Raw genomic sequence first — 23,798 nt, 5'->3', positions numbered from 1 at the left:
TCGAACTTCGAGCCATTTATATGGCGGTTCGGGCGTTCGACCACCTCCTTCGCGATCAGGTAGTCCTGGTTCGCACGGACAACCAGGTAGCGATGTATTATGTCAACAAGCAAGGTGGGACGGGCTCTTGGCCCCTCTGCAGGGAGGCACTTCGCCTTTGGGAGTGGGCAATCTCCCGAAACATCTTCCTACAGGCGGTCTATATCCAGGGAGACCAAAACTGCTTGGCAGACAAGCTCAGTCGGCTTCTTCAGCCGCACGAGTGGTCTCTCCACTCCAGAGTCCTGCGCGAGGTCTTCGACCGCTGGGGGACTCCGCAAGTGGATCTGTTTGCCTCCTCGGAGACTCGCAAACTACCCCTATATTGTTCACGGATGTACTCCCCGGACCGTCTGGAGGCGGATGCCTTCCTTCTGGATTGGGGGGGGAGGTTCCTCTATGCGTTTCCTCCTTTTCCCTTGATCATGAGGACGTTGGTGCGTCTCAAGTCATCCACGGCCACGATGATTCTCATTGCGCCTCGATGGCCTCGTCAGCATTGGTTCTCCCTGCTTCTTCAACTCAGTGTCAGGGAACCTCTGCTTCTGCCTGTGTTTCCCTCTCTGCTATCTCAGAGTCGGGGTTCGCTGTTGCATCCCAATCTTCAGTCCTTGCACCTGACTGCTTGGTTCCTTTCCCCTTCACTTCGATCCAGGTTTCTCAGTCAGTGAGGGACGTTTTAGAGGCCTCGCGCAAGGTCTCGACCAGGCTTTGTTATTCCCAAAAGTGGACCAGATTTTCGTCTTGGTGTTCCTCGCGTCAACTGACTCCTGATTCAGTCCCGGTGTCTTCGGTTTTAGACTACTTGTTGCATTTGTCTAATTCAGGCCTGAAGACGACATCTGTCCGGGTACATCTCAGTGCCATTTCAGCTTATCACCGGCACTTGGATGGTCGTGCTCTTTCGCTTCACCCTATGGTGCAACGGTTCATGAAGGGGCTAATCAATGTTTGTCCCCCTCTGAAGCCTCCTCCTATTGTTTGGGATTTGAATGTTGTCCTGGCTCAACTGATGAAACCTCCCTTTGAGCCTATGGACGTATCTCTTCTCAAATTCCTTACTTGGAAGGTGGTTTTTCTGATTGCTCTCACATCGGCTCGAAGAGTTAGTGAGTTGCAAGCTTTGGTTGCGGATCCACCTTTCACGGTGTTCCATCATGACAAGGTGGTTTTGCGCACACACCCAAAATTTTTGCCAAAGATTGTATCGGATTTCCACTTGAATCAGTCCATTGTCCTTCCTGTGTTTTTTCCTAAGCCCCACTCCCATCCTGGCGAGACGGCGCTCCATTCTCTTGACTGTAAGAGGGCGTTGGCATTTTATCTCCAACGTACCAAGTCTCATCGGAAGGTTCCTCAATTGTTTTTGTCCTTTGATCCTAATCGTCTAGGACATCTGGTTTCCAAGCGCACCTTGTCCAACTGGTTGGCTGCTTGCATTTCTTTTTGCTACGCTCAGGCTGGTCTCCCGCTCTCGGGGCGTGTCACGGGGCATAAGGTCCGAGCGATGGCAGCTTCGGTTGCTTTCCTCCGATCTACTCCTATGGAGGACATTTGTAAAGCTGCCACTTGGTCTTCGGTTCATACGTTCACCTCCCACTATTGCCTGGACACTTTGTCCAGAAGCGATGGCCGGTTTGGCCAGTCGGTGTTACGAAATCTGTTTTCATAAATTGCCATCCTCCCACCTGCCCTTTTTTGGTTGGCTTGGAGGTCACCCACATGTGAGAATATCATGCCTGCTTGTCCTGGGATAAAGCACAGTTACTTACCGTAACAGGTGTTATCCAGGGACAGCAGGCATATATTCTCACAACCCACCCGCCTCCCCGGGGATGGCTTCTTTGCTAGTGATGGAACTGAGGACCACGAGGTGGAACGCGCCCTCTAGTGGGCGAGGAAGCAGGCACATGCGTGGTGCAGTGTGCAAACTTGAAACTTCTAGCAAGTTTGCTTGAAAAGCTGTCCGCGCTGGGGCTCCGTAGATGACGTCACCCACATGTGAGAATATATGCCTGCTGTCCCTGGATAACACCTGTTACGGTAAGTAACTGTGCTTTTCGGTCATTATATGAGTAATGTATTTTGAGGTTTCATTTGTTATGCTGTTCACTGGGATTAGGATGGAGATGTCGTCTGCATATATGTAATAGATCAGGTTTGGTTTTGCAGTGGGTGTCCTAGAGATGATATGTAACTCCTTTGTTGTAGTGACAAGCAGGCTGACTAGTTTTCATTTCAGATACTCTCTCCAGTTCGATTGAATCCCCCCGGAACATCCTCCAAGAGAGTATCCTTCCAACTTGGCCCAGACCGCCCTTCTTCTTCAGGAAGCTCAGGCTTTATTACAGCTCGGAGCTGTCGAGCCGGTTCCTGTGTGTCAACAGAACAAGGGTTTTTACTCCCAGTACTTCCTTGTTCCGAAGAAGACGGGCGATCTGCGACCCATTTTGGATCTCAGGGTGCTCAACAAGTTTCTGGTCAAAGAGAAGTTTCGCATGTTGACCCTGCCATCCCTGTATCCCCTCCTTGAGCAGAATGACTGGTTATGCTCTCTGGATCTCAAGGAGGCCTACACTCACATTCCCATTCATCCGGCCTCACGCCAATACTTCAGATTCAGGGTGGGACATCTTCATCTTCAATACTGAGTGCTTCCTTTTGGCCTGGCCTCGTCACTCAGAGTCTTCACCAAGTGCCTGGTAGTGGTGGCTGCAGCGCTCTGGAACCATGGTCTCCAGGTGTTCCCCTACCTGGACGACTGGCTCATCAAGGATTCCACGTCTCAGGGAGTCGTCCTCGTGACCCAGAAGACGATTTGGCTACTGCATCATCTGGGGTTCGAGATAAACTTCCCAAAATCCCATCTACAGCCTTCCCAGACTCTTCCCTTCATCGGAGCAGTTCTGGATACTACCCAACTCAGAGCATACCTTCCTCCTCCACGCCTGGAAGCTCTCCTCCATCTCTGTTGCTCAGTGTCCTCTCGTCCGTCCATCTCGGCGAGACACATGATGGTTCTTCTAGGCCACATGGCCTCTACAGTTCACGTGACTCCTTTTTCCAGACTTCACCTCAGGATTCCTCAGTGGACGCAGGTATCCGACCCTCTGTCTCGACACATCCAGGTCACTCCTGCTCTGCAACAGTCTCTTCACTGGTGGATGCTCCCCTCCAATCTATCCAGAGGTTTACTGTTTCACACGCCCCACCCAATCAGAAAGTTCTCACGACCGACTCTTCGACTTATGCTTGGGGAGCTCATCTGGAATGTCTCCGCACTCGGGGTTATTGGACCAGCACGGACCGCCAGTGCCACATCAATCTCCTGGAACTCAGGGCGATTTTCAATGCCCTCAATGCTTTCCAACATCTGCTTCACGACAAAGTTGTCCTCATTCACACAGACAACCAAGTCGCCATGTACTATGTCTACAAGCAGGGAGGAACGGGATCGGCCTCACTCTGCCAGGAAACTCTGAAAGTTTATATTGGGCGATTCGCAACAACACCTTCCTCAAAGTTGTCTACATCCAAGGGGCGGACAATGCTTTATCGGACAATTTGAGTCGTCTTCGGCAACCTCACGAGTGGACTCTCCACTCCATGCCCCTTCATCACATCTTCTCTCTGTTGGGAATGCCTCAGATAGACCTCTTTGCAGCCCCCCACAACTTCAAACTGCCTCAGTTATGCTCCAGGATCTACACTTCTCACCGCCTTGAGACAGATGCATTCCTTCTGGACTGGACGAATCTCTTTCTATATGCGTTTCCTCCATTTCCTCTCATTCAAAAGACCCTAGTCAAGCTGAAGTCAGACCACGCCACCAGGATTCTAATTGCTCCACAGTGGCCCAGACAACCTTGGTACTCCCTTCTACTTCAACTCAGCACCAGGGAGCCATACCTTCTGCCAGCTTTTCCCTTGCTACTTACACAGCATCAAGGATTTCTGCTTCATCCCAACCTGCGGTCTCTACACCTGACAGCTTGGTTCCTCTCAACATATAACCCATCTACAGTTTTCTCAACTGGTGAGGGATGTCCTGGAAGCTTCACGGAAGCCTGCTACTAGGCAATGCTATCACCAAAAATGGACTAGATTTTCTGTTTGGTGTTTTTCTCATCATCAGGAGCCTCAACACTCCTCCTTGTCTTTGGTTTTGGACTATCTTTTGCACCTGTCTCAGTCTGGCCTCAAGTCCATCTCAGTGGAATTGCTGCTTTCCATCAGCCTCTTCAAGGGAAACCTCTTTCTGCTCATCCTGTGGTTTCCAGATTCATGAAAGGACTTTTTCATGTCAATCCCCCTCTCAAACCGCCTCTAGTGGTTTGGGACCTCAATGTTGTTCTTTCACAGCTCATGAAACCTCCATTTAAACCTCTTCACAAGGCTCATCTGAAGTATCTCAGTTGGAAAGTGATGTTTCTCATTGGCCTCACTTCTGCTTGCCGAGTCAGTGAGCTCCAAGCCTTGGTTGCGGATCCGCCTTTTACAGTATTCCATCATGACAAGGTGGTCCTCTGCACTCATCCGAAATTCCTCCCTAAAGTTGTCTCAGAATTTCATCTCAACCAATCCATTGTTCTTCCAGTGTTCTTCCCGAAGCCTCATTCTCATCCTGGAGGATCAGCTCTTCATACTCTGGACTGTAAGCGTGCTTTGGCTTTCTACCTTGAACGCACCAAACCTCACAGAACTGCTCCCCAAATTTTCATCCCCTTTGATCCGAACAAGTTGGGGCGTCCTATATCTAAGCGCACCATCTCCAACTGGATGGCAGCTTGTATCTCATTCTGCTATGCCCAGGCTGGATTACCCCTTCACAGTAAAGTCACAGCCCATAAAGTCAGAACTATGGCAGCTTCTGTAGCTTTCCTCAGATCAACACCAATTGAGAAGATTTGTAAAGTTGCCACTTGGTCCTCGGTTCATACCTTTACTTCTCATTATTGTTTGAATACTTTTTCCAGACGGGATGGACAGTTTGGCCAAACAGTATTGCAAAATTTATTCTGCTAAGTTGCCAACACTCCCACCATCCCATTATGGTTAGCTTGGAGGTTACCCATTAGTGAGAATACCTGCCTGCTTATCCTGGGATAAAGCAATGTTACTTACCGTAACAGTTGTTATCCAGGGACAGCAGGCAGCTATTCTCACATCCCAAGGCACTCGCGCATGCGTGGACGACTCAAAACTTCGAGTTTCTTCAAGCAAGACTGCTTGTGAGGCGTCCGCATCGGGGCTCCGTTGGATCACGTCACCCATTAGTGAGAATAGCTGCTGCTGCCCCTGGATAACAACTGTTACGCTAAGTAACATTGCTTTATCTGTTAATCTTCTCAGGAGTCTGTACAGCCCGTCCTCAGTATATCCTGTTTCACCTGCTTTCTGCCTTGGATATTTCTAGATTCCAGGCCTGGAGCTCTTATCCTGTCAGCCAAATGACTAAGCATAAAGAAATCCTGTACAAGTAAGTTAATTGCTCAGCCTCTGGCTCCTTTGCTGCTATGTTATTAATTCCTGTTGATAATTCTTTTTTTTTTTCTAAGTTGCAGAGCAGAACAGAATTGTATGATGTCTGTGGGGAAGTTCCCTGTACCCCCCCTCCTTTGTATTTTATTCCAGTTGAGATCAATTGCTTTGAAATGAACTGAAGGAAAGGGTTAGAAGGAAAGGTTTGCCTTTTTGCAGATAATACCAAGATTTGTAACAGAGTAGACACAAAAGAGAGCGTAGAAAACATTAAAAAGGTACTGCAAAAGTTAGAAGAATGGTCTAATAGCTGTCAACTAAAATTCAATGCAAAGAAGTGCACAATAATGCATTTGGGGATTAGAAATCAGAAGGAGCCATATGTGCTGGGAAGGGAGAGGGACCATGGGGTGATATGGGAGGTGCTGAAAGTTGAGCGACACACTTCTGCAAAACCCGATTCATGGAAATGGATTGAATACCTAATGTACAGACTCCTGAGAAGATAAACAGAAAAAAGATTATCTAAGTAAGAACCTAATCTTTCATTATAAGCTTTTTGTCCTTTTTTAAAAAAAAATAAATTATGGTTTTTCTTCATATCCAATCTATTTTTCTAATTAGGTAAAGAAAGAGTGGGAGGAAGCTGAGGAGCAATCTAAGAACTTGCTAAAGGCTGAAAGGCAAGCTCTCATTCAGGTAAGGCTCAAGGAGCTGCACATTGCATAATACTTAGTGTTTATTTTGATTTAATCAGTCACCAATTTAGCCTCAGAGCAGCTCCACATTTCTTATTGTCTAATTCCAGCTTCTACATTCTTTCAACGTAGCAATAAGTCACCTAACCTGTTGCTCCTGTTGAAATATTGATAATAATGCCAAATCCTGCCTGCCTTTCTGAAGCATGACTTATGAATGTGCATGCCTGTATCCTGTTTTAGCCTGCTCTCGTTATTCACGCATTCACAATGCGCAATTTCACCTATCCACAATTGCAACCAATATTCCCCATTTGCACCTCTGTGTTCGTATATTTGCAGATGGCGCGTAAAAAACCCTGCTTTTTTGCCTTCACTTTCACCTCCTCTACAAAGTCAGGCTGCTTCCAGTTATGGCCCCCCCCCCCCCCCACCCAGGCATCTGGAGAGTGATTTACAGGTACTTCAAGTGCTGTCCCATTCAGGAACCTAACCATATTTTCCCAATAGGATCCATTGTTTACTTTCTGCAGTTTTGAGGTGCAGCGTGTTCTGCTGGACCCTAACCTCTATTTTCCCATACTCAATTTTCCCATTCTCAATGTTTCATTCACGATTTTGCAGTTCGCAAACATTTTCAGGAACTGTACTATTGTGAATGAGATGGACTCCACTCCTCTACTGGTCTAACAAAGTATGCAGTCCAGAAACTAGTTTTTGAATAAATATTCCAACATAGTGCTGAAAGTTCAAATAACTTATCAAATGCCAAGCAAGCAAAATAAATTTCATTTGACAGCATCAGTATATATAACTGCCCCTAAATATATAACAGCCCCTAAATATATAACTGACCTCTTCTCCTTCTCAACCAATAGACATAAGAGAAGAACACACCTGAAGTTCGTTTCCCCACCGGCTAGAGGATGCAAATTTAAGAGACACCATCAACAACTTCTATTGTATCAAGCAGCCTTATGGGGCAAAGACCTGGAAAAACTAATTACACACACAAACAACTATGGTGAATTTAGGAAACACCTAAAAACATACCTGTTCTCGAAATACCTAGGTAACGAATCTGGACAATAGACCCCATCACAATCCCACCCCCAAATCTGATCTTGTAAACTGTTAACCACCAATCTCTAACTCAGTGGCGTACCTAGGGTATGTGGCACCCGGGGCCCATCATTTTTTGACACCCCCCCCCCCCCCATGTAAAATTTTTTTTTTTTCTTTTTTTGCAATAACCATGAAATGGAATAAATGGTCAGAATAGAAACAGGCAGTGAAAATTTTCTTTTTTTTTTTTTTTCCAAAGTATTTTTATTGAGAATGGCAAAAGGTCCAGACAAGCAACCATGGTCTGTACAGAAACTTATACATTATCAAAAAGAACACAGAATGAGAGTAACAGCAACAACAAGCATGAACAAGCCTCTCCCAAGAGAAAATTGCCAATGAGAGGCATAGCAATACACAACAAAAGGCCAAAACTTGGGGCAAGCAAACAAATCCCACCCCAGAACCCACAAGAATAATAAGCCGGACTAGACCCTCAGCCATATTTTATAATGAAAAAAAACCCCCACAAGCAACAACACCCAGACCGCTCACCAGACACACCAATCCGCACAACAAGCACCCAAGAAACACCCAGCCACCACCCAGACAAAACTACCAGACACACCTACCCCACCAAGCCCAGACCCAACCCCCCCTCCCCAGAGAGTGCAAGCGCAAAGTGGACCGTGAAAAGGGCAGCTGCAGAAGTGGAAAGCCCCAGATAAGTAGGTTAGCTAAAGAAAGCCCACAGATAGAAGAAATCAGGATAACAGAAGTTCCAACAAATGCTCCCACAGAAAATTTTCTTTTATTGAACCTCATTTATGTAACCATTATTCCAAACATAACATAACATAAATTATGTCTGAATTGTCATGACATCAGAAGTACATATGGAGTAGTTGCAGGTGATGCTTGGGACAGTTCTGATTATGTTAGTTTGGTTTTATGTGTTTTTTTAATAGAAGGTTTTTTATTTCTTTTTTTAAGGTTTTGTAGTTTGTGGTCGAGGTCAATAGGTTGTAGAGTTGGGGGTCAAGTGTTGCAGCTCGAATGGCTAGGAGGTTGTCGAACAGTTTTTTTCTTTTGACGTTTTTGGTTGGAGGGTGTGTGAATGGTGCGTGAGTTCTCCTATGTCTGTTTGAAGTGGATTGAATTATTTAGCTGAAGAAATTAGTTACCCCCCCCCATTCCACACACATTAATTCTCTTCCATTTTTGTTCCCATTATAAAAAAACACTGATAAGTTCCCAGGAAAAAAATACATTAAAATAAGAAGTGAAAACAAAGGCCCCTACAGATGAGAACATAACATAAGAATAGCCTAACTGGGTCACACCAATGGTCCATCATGCCCAGTAGCCCATTCTCATGGTAGCCAATAGTGCTGCCCGATTCAGAGAAAAATATTTCATTCGATCCGATTCACCCTGTTGAATCGATTTTTCGATTAGATTCACTGTTAATGACACCGCTTTTTAAGTTTAAACAAAGTATAACAATAAATTTCACAACAACAATAAATTTCACAAAGTACTTAAAAAAAAAAAAAATCACATTTTTCCATTAAAGCAGTTCTGGAGACATTTGCTTGAACAGTCTTTTTTCCCAGTCCATAAGCAAGCAATATGAAAAAGATTTCCTTAATTATCTACTCAAACATTTTTGCTATTTACTTTCATTGTACCTATACTATTATTCAGTAGAAAAAATGGACTTAACTGTGCAGGAAATGAATCTCCTCATACACCCACCATATAGTGCAAAAATGTGCAAAGGTCTGTTTTTTTCTTTCGATCACTACATAGCCTAATGCCACACAAGCAGCGCTGTTACAAACATATTCTGAAGGTCAATGCTAAGGTTGACAAAGTTTCCTTCCTTGGACCAGAAGGAGATACTGACAAACCACTGGAAGAGATTCTAAAACAACTACCCAGAAATAACACCCAAAGACCCACTCAGTGTGTGAACCAGTTGAGTGGAGTGGACTAACTGGGGGTGGAAATGGGCCCAGAGTTTGCTCAGCAGAATTTCCCAGACTACCTCTTCCTCTCAACACACTGACATGCTACCACCACCACCAACACTAGGAACACCTCACCGAGTATGCCAGCAATGCTTATAAACTTTATAAAACACATTATTATATTTTCTTATAAAGCATATATTTTAACTGAACTCAGCCTTGCCATTCACAAAAATAGAAAAGTTCCCATTTCAAGCTGTCTCATGTACACTTTTCAAATCTAACATATTGTAATCACAAAACAGAAAATAAAATTATTTTTTCTACCTTTTGTTCTCTGATCAATATTCAAATCTTGTTGGTCCCAGGCTCTTGTTGTCTTGCTTGCCAGGGTCTCCTTTCTCCGTGCTAACCATCCGTCTGCCATCTCTGTTCTCCCCTTCCGTTTCCCTTCCCTCTCCCGGAGATCTGGCATCTTTCCTTTTTTTTGTCTCCATCCACAGATTCACCTTTTCTCAACTCCCCACCACCCCAGGATCCACCATCTCTCCCTTTCTGTTCCCAACTATCCTCCTATCCAGTATCTCTATCCCCCCTCCACACCATCCCCTGTTTCCAAGTTCTCTCCCTTTCTGTTCCTTCCCTCCCTAAATCCCATTAAGCACCATCTCTCTCCCACTCCTCTGTTTTTAGACCCATTATTTCTAACCCCCAAAGTCTGGCATATGCATGTATCTTTGAACCCCCCCTTCCCTCTCTCCCTCTGTGTACTTTTACACCAGGACCCCCCTCCCCCGAAGGTCTGTCCCCCCTCCGAAGGGCTACACCCCACCCCTGAAGACCTGCACCTCCCGAAGGACTTTACCTCCCACCCGAAGGTCTGTCCCCCTCTGAAGGCCTAAACCCCACCCCTGAAGGACTGCACCCCCCCCGAAGGCCTGCACTCCCTTGAAGGTCTGCACCCCCCCGAAGGCCTGTCCCCCCCTTGAAGGCCTGTCCCACCCCCTTGTAGGCCTGTCCCCCCTTTAAGGCCTGCCTGCCTGCCTTTCCCCCCCTTGAAGGCCTGTCTCCCCCTTGAAGGCCTGCACCCGTAGGCCTGTCCCCCCTTTAAGGCCTGCCTGCCTGCCTTTCCCCCCCTTGAAGGCCTGTCTCCCCCTTGAAGGCCTGCACCCCCCTTGAAGGCCTGCACCCCCCCTTGAAGGCCTGCACCCCCCCTTGAAGGCCTGTCCCCCCCCTTGTAGGCCTGTCCCCCCCCTTGTAGGCCTGTCCCCCCCCCTTGTAGGCCTGTCCCCCCCTTGAAGGCCTGCCTGCCTTTCCCCCCTTGAAGGCCTGCACCCCCCTTGAAGGCCTGCACCCCCCCTTGAAGGCCTGCACCCCCCCTTGAAGGCCTGCCTGCCTTTCCCCCCTTGAAGGCCTGCACCCCCTTGAAGGTCTGCACCCCCCCAAAGGCCTACACCCCCCCCCGAAGGTCTGCACCCCCCTGAAGGCCTGCCTGCCCCCCTTGAAGGCCTGCACCCCTTGAATGTCTGCACCCCCCCCGAAGGCCTGTCCCCCCTTGAAGGCCTGCCTGCCTGCCTGTCACCCCCCTCCCCCTTGAAAGCCTGCTTGCCTGCCCGCCCGCCCTACCCTGAAGGCCTGATGCCCCGACCCACCCCGAAGGACCGCTCGCCCCCCTGGCCTCCCCGCACCACCTATGAACAGCCGCAGCAGGATCGCGAAGTCAGCGTCGGGTACCAGCCCTAAGGGGGTGTTCCCGGCCTTGCCGTTCAGTCCCCCGCCACCCCCGAAGGACCGCTCGCCCCCCTGGCCTCCCCGCACCACCTATGAACAGCCGCAGCAGGATCGCGAAGTCAGCGTCAGCGATCCCTGCTGCTTCCTGCGCCACGGTCCCGCCCCTCCTCTGACGTCAGAGGAGGGGCGGGTTCGCGTCGTAGGAAGCAGCGCAGGGATGCTGACGCTGACTTCGCGATCCTGCTGCGGCTGTTCATAGGTGGTGCGGGGAGGCCAGGGGGGCGAGCGGTCCTTCGGGGGTGGCGGGGGACTGAACGGCAAGGCTGGGAACACCCCCTTAGGGCTGGTACCCGGGGCGGCCCGCCCCCCCCGCCCCCCCCCTAGGTACGCCACTGCTCTAACTATGAATGTTCCATTCAATTTGTAGAATCTTTCTAATTCATTGTAAACCGCATTGAACTTCACGGTCCTGCGGTATATAAACTGTTGTTATTATTATTATATGATCTGAAACAGTCCCAATTACTGGGTTCTTTAATTTAAAATGGACATTTATATTCAGCTTAACCACAGAGTACTAGGTAGATTTTACAACCAATACAGATCATTTACAGTATATGAAAAGTCCATTTTAAATCATTTCTATCTGATGTAAACATTCTTTAGATTGATTGCACACAATTTCCAATACATTGTTTCAAAGTTTTAGGCAGATTACAAAAGATTTTATATATATCAGTTCGTTTACAATAAATGAAAATTGCTGATGCGTAATTTGAATCTAAATAATCCTTACAAAATATCTTATATCAACTAACTACAGTATATCATTCATATCATATAAAAGTAACACCTATATCACTTCACTGTATAGTGCTTATTAAAGAAAACAATTCTAAGCCTATACAGTATACTTCATTCTGAGACCAAACTTTAAATGTTTTATTCATATTTTTTTCATATACAACACAGCTTTGTTTTCTTAATTTGTACCCAGAAACTTCTGAATCATCAGTATTGTTGGTGCTAAAATGCATAAATTTGATTGTTGTAACAGTTACAATTGAATGAAGCAAGTACCTTCATTTAAAAAACTATCGGGCTCATAATAATCAAAACAGAAATACGTCTAAAATTCCACCAAGTCGGCACTTGGACGATCAAAAAGACAAGTTGTCCAAGTGCTGATGATCAAAACGGGGTTTTAGACACATCCAGAAACTTTTTAGGCCTCCTAATCCCACTGTACGCCCAGAGCAGAAAGAGGCGTTTTTGGAGGAGTGGTTAAGGTGGAAAGTGGGCAGGATGTGGGCTGGCCGACCTAGACTTAGTCGTATCGTAGGGATAATCGAAAGTTTGACGATACTGCTGAGATGGAATTTATGCATTGTGACTTAGGCAATCTAAAACAAGTCTAAGTGTCCAAAAGGTATCCAAAGTGACCAGATAACCACTAAAGACACAAAGTAAAGACCCCCACACACTCCCCCAGGGATCACTGACCCCCCCCCCCAACCTCTAGTTTTTGACGTTATCATTTATGCTATTAATGATTGTACTGTAGTTGAAAGTATGTTGTAATTGTACTGTTTTTCTGAACCATTGTGAATGTTTTATTTGTTAACCACTTAGTCATAGGCGGTCTAGAAAATTTAGTAATAAATAATTAAAAACGTACATACCTGCCTCCAGAACATCAGCATCTGGCATAGGAAAGCCTAGTAGAGCTGCACAGAGGTGACTTAAGTAGTCTTTGTGGGGGGGGGGGGCTTATTCCATAGAGAGGAGGACCTAGGCCCATACGCCACTCTAACCACTGCATTCATGGTGGAAAATGTGAGTACCCCAAACTCTACTGTACTACCATATAGATTCCACCTGCAGCCATAAGTGCTACTGGGGTTGTAGATAGGTGGGTACAGTGGATTTTGGGGGGCTCACCATGACCTGCAAGGGAGTTGTGGTGAGATGTTTGTGGCACCCTTTTTGTGACGTTCACAGCAGTGCTCTGTAAGGTGCCCCACTACTCTGTTTCCATGTCTGGGTGGCCAGTCCATTACTTTGCTGGTCTTGTTCTAGGCATTTGGGACTTGGACAATTTTTGGGATGAGAATGTAGTACAAAGATAGACGTACTAGCGGTCTGGATGATCAAACGGCTGGATGTAGAAGTAGACAATTAAAAAAAAAAAGTGGATGTATATTTTTAGAATGGACTTTGGGTGATTAGTGCCCTAGGCCCAAAACGGACTTAAAATGTGTGGAGGGGCATAATCAAAACAAACATCTTAACATAAAAACATTATTCTAGGACAAGCAGGCAGCATATTCTCACATGTGGGTGACATCATCCACGGAGCCTGCAATGGACAGTGGTAAAGTGTACTGTCACTTTAAAAAATTTTCAAAGTCTCGAGACTGCTCATACCATGCATAAGCATGTGTCCATGCCTACCCGCCTGACGTCGGCTTGCAGGACCATCAGTTCTCAGTTTTCTGCGTAACTGAGAAGCTGTGTTCTTGGAGTACCTCCAAGTGCATTAAACCTTTTGAAGTTTATTACCTTCCCATTTATTATTTTATCGTACATTTTTGGCATAAAATTGCTTTCATTTTTTTCACAGTAGGAAGAAATTTCCCTTTTCCACCGTTTTTCTTTTCTTTTCAGGCCTTTGGGCACCTCAGCCTGTTTTTCAGGTTGGGAGTGTCAGCATTTTTTAAGGTTTGCATCTACTCAACTACCATGGAGTCCTTTGACCTTGCGTCGGAGGTGTTTCCCCTGATTTCCAAGCCACCCAGTGGCTTCAAGTTATGCAGTTAGTGTAACTGGACCATTTCAGCTACTGATTGCATAACTGATATGTTCAGTGCCTTTGTCCTGCCCACCATCCTGAGTCCTGCTCCCACTGTTGTACTCTGCAGATGAAATCACTGAAAGCTATTCAGCTTCAATACGAAAACCTCAAATAGCCGGTATATAGAGACCAACTTTAGCATTGGTACTGGTCCAAACATTGACCCCCAAGATCTACTTGTCTCCATTGGGGGAGCCAGCTAAAAAGACTAAGAAGCATATGCACTCTTCCCCATTGAAACATGCATCAGCATATTCTCAGGCTTCTACACCATCGACGCATTCCAAGCGTCAATACATTGAGGCAAGATTGTTGTCCTAAGAAGTGTCTCCTCCAAGGCTTGCCTCTTCATCAAGTTCACCAATGACTCAATACCCAAAGCAGCCTGCACCATCTGTACGTATTGATGACTGCCACGGTACCAATACCATCCCTACAAGATCAAATTAAAGAGCTGGTGCAGAGGGAATTGGCTGAAATGCTCCAATAACATCAGGTTCAAGCACTGGCTATGATGCCTAAAGTACCGGCTTAGTCCATTGCTCCCACTTGTCATTGAGAGCTCGATCTTGTACACCCCACGAACAGCAATCTGTGTTGAGGGACTGTAGTTCCACTTCACGGTTCAAACATTCCTTGAGTAAACATTGACATTCATCAAAACCATCTCAGAATAATTCTTGATGCCAAAGTTGTTGTTCTACACCTCATCGACATTCTCCACGTCGTCCATCTCGGTGTCATCCATCTCCAGAACAAAAATCAAGGAATATGACTCTGACCTGACTTGCCTCCTCTGATTATCCAAAGCTGTCTGCTGAAGTCCTATGGTATCAAGTGATATCCTTCTCTACCATCACAACGGAGAAGGTCTCCTCCTGAAAATTTTTCACAAAATTCATCGGGCAGATGGGAAAGGTTCTTCCCATAAAAATGGAATCTGAATCTGAGCTTAGAGCAGAACTATTTGATGCCTTGGATTATAAAGTGGCCAAAAGATTGCCTTAAGCTCCTGTTCCATAACCTCATGAAGGGAGGACATGTTTAAAAATTGGAAGACACTTCTTTTAGTCCCAGTGGCTCCATGTAAGCTGGACCTTCATACATGATTCAGCCTTGTTCAGGATTCAATAAGCCTCAATTGCAGCATCAATCTCTTCTAGTGGAGTCTGCTTTGAAAAAAGCCAGCAGCTCAAGAATATACACGCCAGTATTCCTGGCAGAGAGGGCAGAACCCTAGATAAATTTGGTCTTTTGTTAACAAGTAGAATCCTCAGCTACAACTTTTATATGACTTTCTGTATGAAACAACTTGTTCAAAAGTTAGCTCCGTGTGGGCAATACATTCCTGATGTCATTTGAGCACATTCCAACACATTTCTAATAATCTCCTGGAAACACAAAAGTACTTGACACATTCTGTCTGACACCTTCAATGTCACCTCACGTATGCCAGCATTTTCCAGTCAAGCATGCCAACATTCAGGAGCGCTTGGCCAATATTCCCCGTTTGGAAGATGAATTATTTGGAGAAAAGATAAGAGGAGACAACCCAGAAAATAAAAAAGCATGAAAATTTCATGACTACATTATCTTCTGCAAAGACATGTAAGCCTCAATCAGAAAGGCAATTTTATAATCCTAAATACCCATTATATTACTCTAATCTAATCTAATCTAAACCTTAAGTTTATATACCGCATCATCTCCATGAGAATGGAGCTCGACACGGTTTACAAGAACTTAAAATAGTGGGTAGAGAAGAAGAAAAAGGATTACATGAACTTATGTGTAGAAGGGGGGAGAGAAAGGGGGGAAGGATAGAGCTACAATTTGCTGAAAAGCCAGGTTTTCAGTTGTTCGCGGAATAACTGAAGGGAGCTCAGGTTCCGCAGCGGGGTGGTGAGGTCGTTCCAAAGACCTGTGATTTTGAAGAGAAGGGATTTTCCCAGTTTGCCTGAATAGTGGATGCCGTGTGGAGAGGGGAAGGCTAGTTTAAGCCTTTGGGCAATTCTGGAGGAGTCGGGACTGGAGGAGTTGAAAGACAGTGGGATAAGAGGAGGCAGGATTCCGTGAATGATCTTGAAAGCCAGGCAGGAACATTTGAAATGGATTCTGGAGATTATTGGGAGCCAATGAAGTTTGGCAAGGAGTGGGGAGGCATGGTCAGACTTGCGTTTTGAGAAGATCAGTTTGGCTGCAGTATTCTGGATTAGCTGGAGTCTTAGAATACTTTTTTTTGATAGATTTAAGTAGATGGCGTTGCAGTAATCTAGTTTGGAGAGGATGATGGATTGGACAAGGATGGCAAAGTGTTGTTGGCTGAAGTAGGATCTAGCTTTCCTCAGCATGTGAAGGCTGAAAAAGCATGATTTTGCCAAGGAGTTGAGGTGGTCATTGAGGGAGAGAGAGGAATCAATAGTGATACCAAGGACCTTGCATGAGAACTCGAGCTGTAGTGTATCGCTTGTGGGTAGTGTGAAAAGTGTGAGCAGGTGTTCGAATTTTGGGCCGAGCCAGAGTAGTTTTGTTTTATATTTGTTTAGTTTCATCTGTACTGAGAGGGACCAGGCACGGAGTCTCATTATGCAAGCTGTAATGTTTTCGTAGAGATTGGTGAGGTTCTGGTCAGTCTCAAGGAGGACAAGGATGTCATCTGCATAAGTGTAGATTGTTTCCAGGGGGGATAGTTGAAAGAGTTTCAGGGAGGACATGTAGATGTTAAAGAGAATAGGGGAAAGGGGTGATCCTTGAGGGACACCGCAAGATGGAGTCCAAGGAGTGGACATGGTGCCATTTGTGTTGACGGTGTAGGAACGGGAGCGTAAGAAGTTTGAGAACCACATTAGGACGGTGGAGTCGATTCCAATCTTGGAAAGTTGGTAAAGTAGTATGTCGTGATGGACGACATCAAAAGCAGCAGAAAGATCGAATTGTAGTAGGACAGCGAATTTGTTACGTGAGTGTAGTTGTTGTACCTTTGAAATTAGGGAAACTAGGAGGGATTCAGTGCTAAAGCAGGGTCTGAAGCCATGTTGGTAGGGGTGAAGAATGGAGAATCTCTCGAGATAGGAGGAGAGCTGGGTAGCAACTATGGTTTCTAGAAGTTTGGTAAGTAGAGGGATATTTGCTATGGGACGGTAGTTTGATGGTAGGGAGGGGTCGAGATTGGCTTTTTTCAGAATAGGTGACAAGGCAATGTGGCCCATTTTTGTGGAGAACAAGCCTGATAGTAGAGCAGAGTTAAACATAGATATAATCCTCCCCTGTAGCTCTTGTTCAGAGACATCCAAGACAACAGCGGTCACAAAAGTCACAATCTCAAGTCTCACCAAAAATCTCAGCAGTCTTTTTAATTTTCTCCTACAGAGCTTAGCCATCACTCTCCAACCGCTCCTTCACACTTTTCCTATAGGAGGTTGTGTTGTTCATTTCCATCAGTGTTGGGCCCTCATAACAAATAATCTCCAAAAGAAACCTCCAGACCATACTCCAAGAGAGCCCTCTTTCACCTTCCATCAAAGGCTGTCGTTCAACAAGAGTTCTCAGCCCTCTTCCAGCTCAATTCCATAGAAGTAATTCTTCAGGAGGATGGCTAAGGATTCTTCTCAAAAGTATTTCTTCATACCAAAAAAGACTGGAATCCTCTGTCCAATCCTGGACCTTTGTATTCTCACTAAATACTTTGGTGCTTTGTGCTCTCAACAAATACTTGGTGAAAGGGAAATTTCAAATGGTCTCTCTAAGAACCCTATTACCTCTCTTAGAGAGGAACGACTGGTTATGCTCTCTATACCTCAAAGAAGCCTACACACTCATTCCCATCCACCTAGCTCACAGAAAATATATTAGCTTTCAAGTGGGAACATGCCACTTCCAGTATAGGGTACTTTCATTTGGTCTGGCATTAGCACCAAGAATGTTCATGAAATGATTAGTTGTAGTAGCGACAACTCTTCGCTCATACAGCTTTAATGTTTTCCCTTATCTAGACGACTAGATGATCAATCCTCATCCCCTCAACGAGCTCACCGGATCATACATTCAAAAATACGTCTCTTGGAACTTCTGGGATTTGTAGTCAATTACGACAAATTCTTCTGAACAACCAAGTCAGTCTCGAGTTCATAGGAGCACTTCTGAATACAACACAATCTCGGGCTTTTCTGCCTCAAAAGACAATACACTTATGCAAATAAGACAGAAGGTCTCCTCCCTTCAACGCATAACTGCACGTCAAATGATGCTCTCTTGGGTCATATGGTATATATGGTTAATGTAACCATTTGCCCAGCTGCATCTCGGGGAATCTCAATAGACACTCTCAAACCAATGTTCTCAGTACACCAGAACACTTTCCCAAACAATACAAGTAACCTCACAACTTCATCAGTCCCTTCAATGTGGTAGAAGTCATCGACCAGTCTTTTCAGAGGCCTTCTATTCCATATTTCACCACATCAGAAGTAAGTAACAACAGATATGTCCATGTTCAGCTGGGGAGCCCACCTGGATGGCCTCCATACTCGGAGCAATTGGAGTTCTCAAAAGATAACTTTCCACATCAATCTTCTCAAGCTTAAGAGCAATCTGAAATGCTGTATGCACTTTTCAGGACTGCCTCTCAATCAAGTAGTGCTCATTTGAACAGGCAACCAAGTGTCCATGTACTGCATGAACAAACAGGATGAAACAGGATCTTGCCCTCTATCAGGAAGCATCGGAGTTCTTACTGCCATGGCCAGCACTAAAAATTCTAGCATGGTCCTGGGCTATTCCTTGCAACATTTTCCTAAAGCACTTTTGGGTGTATTTTATAGATTTTTGGCTGCTGATCATGAAAATCACATTTAAAATTATGTATCGCATACCGTTTTAACAAAAATGTATATTTTTACAATTTCTTGTTATACGTTCAGGCTTATGCAATTAATTCTTAGCCTGATTCTTAATATAGGCCTATTGCTTGTTATACCTTGCTGGATATAGTGTGGGCATGTCCAAGCGTGCATTCAGGGCAGGTTGCATAACATCCATGGAAATGATGCAACCTGGGCATGCTTGTACATGGATGTGATAGATACTGCCTGAAAAGGCTATATAAAAGCAGTTCGCATACAGGGATAATCTTCATTATGTGTTGGTCAATTCGGGTGTATTTTGATGCTTCAAGGCATAGTTTTGTCTATGTAAGTAATTTAATTAGTAAGCCAGTTAATTATTAATTGCTATAGGATGATTTGTTACGGCAGAAATGTCTCGCCGCTGATGCAACAGCTGTAATACACTCTGTATATTTATGGTGAATACACACTTAAAGTCTCAAAGATGCATTAAGAAAGCATATGAGCTGTACTTCGGTTGCAAGATTGGTGATAGACAATCTGGAAGTCTATACCATTTGCTATCCCAGTGATATGGTGAGAACAGAAGGATCACTTGACAGACTATTACTGCTGTCTGACAAATGTATCTGGTTTTTCTGGTAAAAATAAGAAATCAATTGAATACCCCAATTTTCCTTTAGCCATGAGACTAGTGCCTCATGATGACAGTTTTCTGGTATCGAAGCCACCAGAGAAATGGAGCTTAAGTGAAACTGACGAAGAGTCTGCAGTGCACCAGCCAAGCACTGACAGTAATCCTGATTTTGACCCATGTATGTGTGGTGAGCCTCATCTTATAACAGTCAGTATTAAACAACATGGTTAGGGACTTATGTTTGTCAAAAGCAGAATTATTGGGTTCAAGACTGCAGGGATGGTGCTTGCTTTTTTTTTTATCTTTATTGATTTTTAAACTTTGATAGTGCGATACAAACGATAAATCATACAAACTACATGGAAACACACTATTAACTATACAATTAATACATTAAGCCAGTGTTTTTCAACCGCTGTTCCGCGGCACACTAGTGTGCCGCGAGATGTTGCCTGGTGTGCCGTACGGTCAGGGCCGCCATCAGGGCAGTACCACCAGTCTAGGGAGAGGGGCGGTCCGCCCCACGTGGACAGGAGAGAGCTGGACGGGGGACCCGCGGAGTTCAATACAACTCGAACCGCGAGGCTCGTCTTCTGTTCCTGCCTGCCCTGCAGCTAACATATAGCCGATCGCAAGCGTTCCCCGATGTCAGCGCTGACGTCGGAGGGAGGGCTTAAGCAAAGCCTGCCCTCCGACGTCAGCGCTGACGTCGGAGAATACTTCCGTTCGGCTATTTGTGTGCGGCAGGGCAGACAGGAAGCAGAAGACAAACCTCGCGGCTTGAGCTTCGTTTTGCTGAGAAAGTTGCAAAGATGGGCTGGGAGGCAAACACGGAACACAAAAGGGGGGAGGGAGTGCGTTTTGGACACAAGGCATGAACTTGGGAGAGAGGAAGGGAGGGAAAGAGATGCTGAGGTGGGGGAGGGAATGGGTTTTTGGACACAGAAGGCATGGACTTGGGAGAGAGGAAGGGAGGGAAAGAGATGCTGAGGTGGGGGAGGGAATGGGTTTTTGGACACAGAAGGCATGGACTTGGGAGAGAGGAAGGGAGGGAAAGAGATGCTGAGGTGGGGGAGGGAATGCGTTTTTGGACACAGAAGAAATGGACTTGGGAGAGAGGAAGGGAGGGAGAGAGGAAGGGAGGGAACGAGATGCTGAGGTGGGGGAGGGAATGGGTTTTTGGACACAGAAGGCATGGACTTGGGAGAGAGGAAGGGAGGGAAAGAGATGCTGAGGTGGGGGAGGGAATGCGTTTTTGGACACAGAAGAAATGGACTTGGGAGAGAGGAAGGGAGGGAGAGAGGAAGGGAGGGAAAGAGATGCTGAGGTGGGGGAGGGAATGCGTTTTTGGACACAGAAGAAATGGACTTGGGAGAGAGGAAGGGAGGGAGAGAGGAAGGGAGGGAACGAGATGCTGAGGTGGGGGAGGGAATGGGTTTTTGGACACAGAAGGCATGGACTTGGGAGAGAGGAAGGGAGGGAAAGAGATGCTGAGGTGGGGGAGGGAATGCGTTTTTGGACACAGAAGAAATGGACTTGGGAGAGAGGAAGGGAGGGAGAGAGGAAGGGAGGGAAAGAGATGCTGAGGTGGGGGAGAGAATGCGTTTTTGGACACAGAAGAAATGGACTTGGGAGAGAGGAAGGGAGGGAAAGAGATGCTGAGGTGGGGGAGGGAATGAGTGTTTGGACACGGAAGGCATGGACTTTGGAGAGAGGAAGGGAGGGAAAGAGATGGTTGTGTACACGGGGAATAGAAGAAAGGAGAATTTTTGGTCATAGGGAGGGAGTGAGGTACAGATAGTGGCATACCAGGGTGGGGGGGGGGCAGTCTGCCCCACCCCGGGTTTACGTCCCAAGGGGGTGCACAGCTGGTCACCCTCCAGTGTTGTCCCTAGGCCGGCAAACTGCGGCTCTTTAGCCACTTGAGTGCCACCGCCGCCAACGGTGTTGTTGGCGGTGGCAGCATTATAAAATACTTTCTTTGTGTTTATTTGATTCCTATTCAAGAGAATTACTTTATATATAGTCAATATAGGCACAGAGTTAAATTTTTTAACATTTTCTAATGGTGGTGTGCCTCGTGATTTTTTTCATGAAACAAGTGTGCCTTTGCCCAAAAAAGGTTGAAAAACACTGCATTAAGCAATCATTTTCTCCCCTTCTTATTTTAATTATTAAAGCAATAATACATATGATATGATTTCACTATTATAATGAAATAATTTAACTCCTTAAAATACGTTTCCCCTCCACTCTGACTCTAATGAACAAAAAGAAAGAAAGAAACATAACCCTGATTATAATGCAATAAAATTAGTCAATGTACTCCATACATCATTAAAGGACTTATTATTCCCCCAACGTTCCGCCATCATCCTTTCATACTTATAGTAGTACACACAGTTACTCACCAAAAAGTAAAATTAATCCTATCATGGTTTTTCCAATTATGAGTAATCAGTTGAACCCCTATTCCTGTCAATATCATGAAAAGGCGATGGTGTTTGCTCTTGCCATGTACAAAAATTTCTGTCTTTCGAAGCTTCCAAGACAATTTAACAAATTTCTTTACACATGCTGAAAGCCTCTATATCTGCATAGATATTGAAGGGTTGTTCACAGCTTTGGGTTGTATGCATGACCTACAGGAGTGGTGGCTTTTTTTTTTTTTTTTTTTAATTTTATTGATTCGTCGGTGTTAAGCCTCAGGGCTGTTTTGTTACACAATGGCATTGTCTTCCTGTTGATACTATTGGCTATGCTGCACACATGAAAGAAACATATGAAAACATGGAACTACTGTTAAAGCATATCCATTACACAAAGTACAACTGGAACATCTGCGGTGATCTTAAAGTAGTAGCTCTGCCACTTAGAATGCAACTTAGATATACCAAGTACTGTTTATTTGTGAATGGGAAAGCCATACTAAGTATTATTTATTTCTAAAATTTCTAAACCGCCTATAACTAAGCAGTTAACAATTAAAACATTCACAGTAGTTCATGGTAGTGCTGCACGATTTCTGATTCAAATCGATTCACCGATTCACTTTGGGTGAATCAATTTTGGGTGAATGTGTATTTTTTAAAAAAATCGGCCTCTCCGATTCGGGGTCCCAACCCTCTTCCCCACGCCACTAACCTAAAGCTGCTACTCCGGCTCTTGGGCAGTTTCTATCTCCTAGGCAGGAGACTGCAGTGTTCTCCCAAGCGCTTTTTAGCCAGTTGCCTCTCAGTACTGAGCAACAGCGCCAAATCATGCCGCTCGGTGGCCGAAGAAACTCGTGGCAGCCGGTTAGCAGCAGGGCAGGAACTTAGAAAGTTCACTCCTGCCTGCTGCACCTCCAACAGGGATCAGCAAGATGAGGTATAAGGGTAGGGCAGGTAGGAGGGCAGGGGGAAGAGCCTGGCAGTGGTGGTCTGCAATAATTCTTGGAGGGATAAACCGGGGACCTCCATTTTTGGGCCAATTTTTTGGCTCAAAAATCCCGGTTTATATTTGAGTATATATGGTACGTGTTGTGTGAAGAAATATTTTCTCTGGTTTGTTTTAAATCTTCTATTATTTGGTTTCATCGCATGCTCTCTAGTCCTAGTATTTTTGGAAAGAGTGAACAAGTGATTCACATCTACCCTTTCCACTCCACTCAGTATTTTACAGACCTCTTTCATATCACTGCTGAGCCGACTCTTCTCCACGCTGAAGAGCCCTAGCCATTTTAGCCTTGCCTCATTAGAGAAGTCATCCTAATTACTTTAATCATTTTTGTTGCCCTTCTTTGCACCTTTTCTAATTCCGCTATATCTTTTGAGATGTGGTGACCAGAACTGCACACAGCATTCGAGGTTGAAGCTAGGATTAGTCCAGCTCCTCCACTGCATGATTTCCCACCCAGTGTGTGTTAATTTATCTGGATTTATTTTCAGTTTGTTTGTTACATTACAGTACATTTCTAGACAGCAAAACTTTCCAGATCGATGTGGTTTACATAACCAAGGAACTGTACAACAACAGTGATCTACTAAAGAGCCATCATAATCATTACTTTCTTAAGAATCTTACAAATAAAGTAAATTTCAGTAGTTTTTGAAAGTGCATATATGAACCTGAATGAACAAACAAATTACGAATCTCAGTGTCCCAGCTAGCTTTCTGATATGCAGCCATTCGATGTAAGAATTTCTTATAAACACAGCTTTGCACAGGGGGTATACAAATAATGAGGTAGCTCGTAAAGGGCGATCTACATTAAAAAGTGTAAATCGATTCAATAGGTATCCAGGTTTTTGGCCATGTAAGACTTTATAACAAAGTATACATCCCCCTCCATATTTGCGGGGGGTTAGGGGCAAAGCCAACCCGCGAATACCAAAAAATTGCGATTAACTTTAGGGCCAACTCTGACACATCCCTGCCTCCCGGACTTCTCCACTTTTTAAAGCCTGGTGGTCTTGCAGTGAAGCGGGGCATGAA

The 23,798-nt window shown here is 45.2% G+C and overlaps 1 protein-coding gene across 5 annotated transcripts in view; it reads left to right on the top strand.

Moving 5' to 3' along the window:
* The window catches only part of APLP2 (amyloid beta precursor like protein 2), a 341,040-nt gene that overhangs the window by 240,652 nt on the left and 76,590 nt on the right, over positions 1-23,798 (top strand). For all 5 annotated transcript variants that reach the window (XM_033919055.1, XM_033919054.1, XM_033919052.1 and 2 more), the window contains one exon: positions 6,145-6,219. In XM_033919055.1, the coding sequence (XP_033774946.1) occupies positions 6,145-6,219 (75 nt within the window). The remainder of the gene's footprint in view (positions 1-6,144; positions 6,220-23,798) is intronic.

The sequence above is a fragment of the Geotrypetes seraphini genome, chromosome 13 (assembly GCF_902459505.1).
Source record: "Geotrypetes seraphini chromosome 13, aGeoSer1.1, whole genome shotgun sequence".
Lineage (NCBI taxonomy): Eukaryota > Metazoa > Chordata > Amphibia > Gymnophiona > Dermophiidae > Geotrypetes > Geotrypetes seraphini.
The sequence above is the reverse complement of the archived record's forward strand: the minus strand, read 5'-3'. Positions and strand labels throughout refer to the sequence as shown.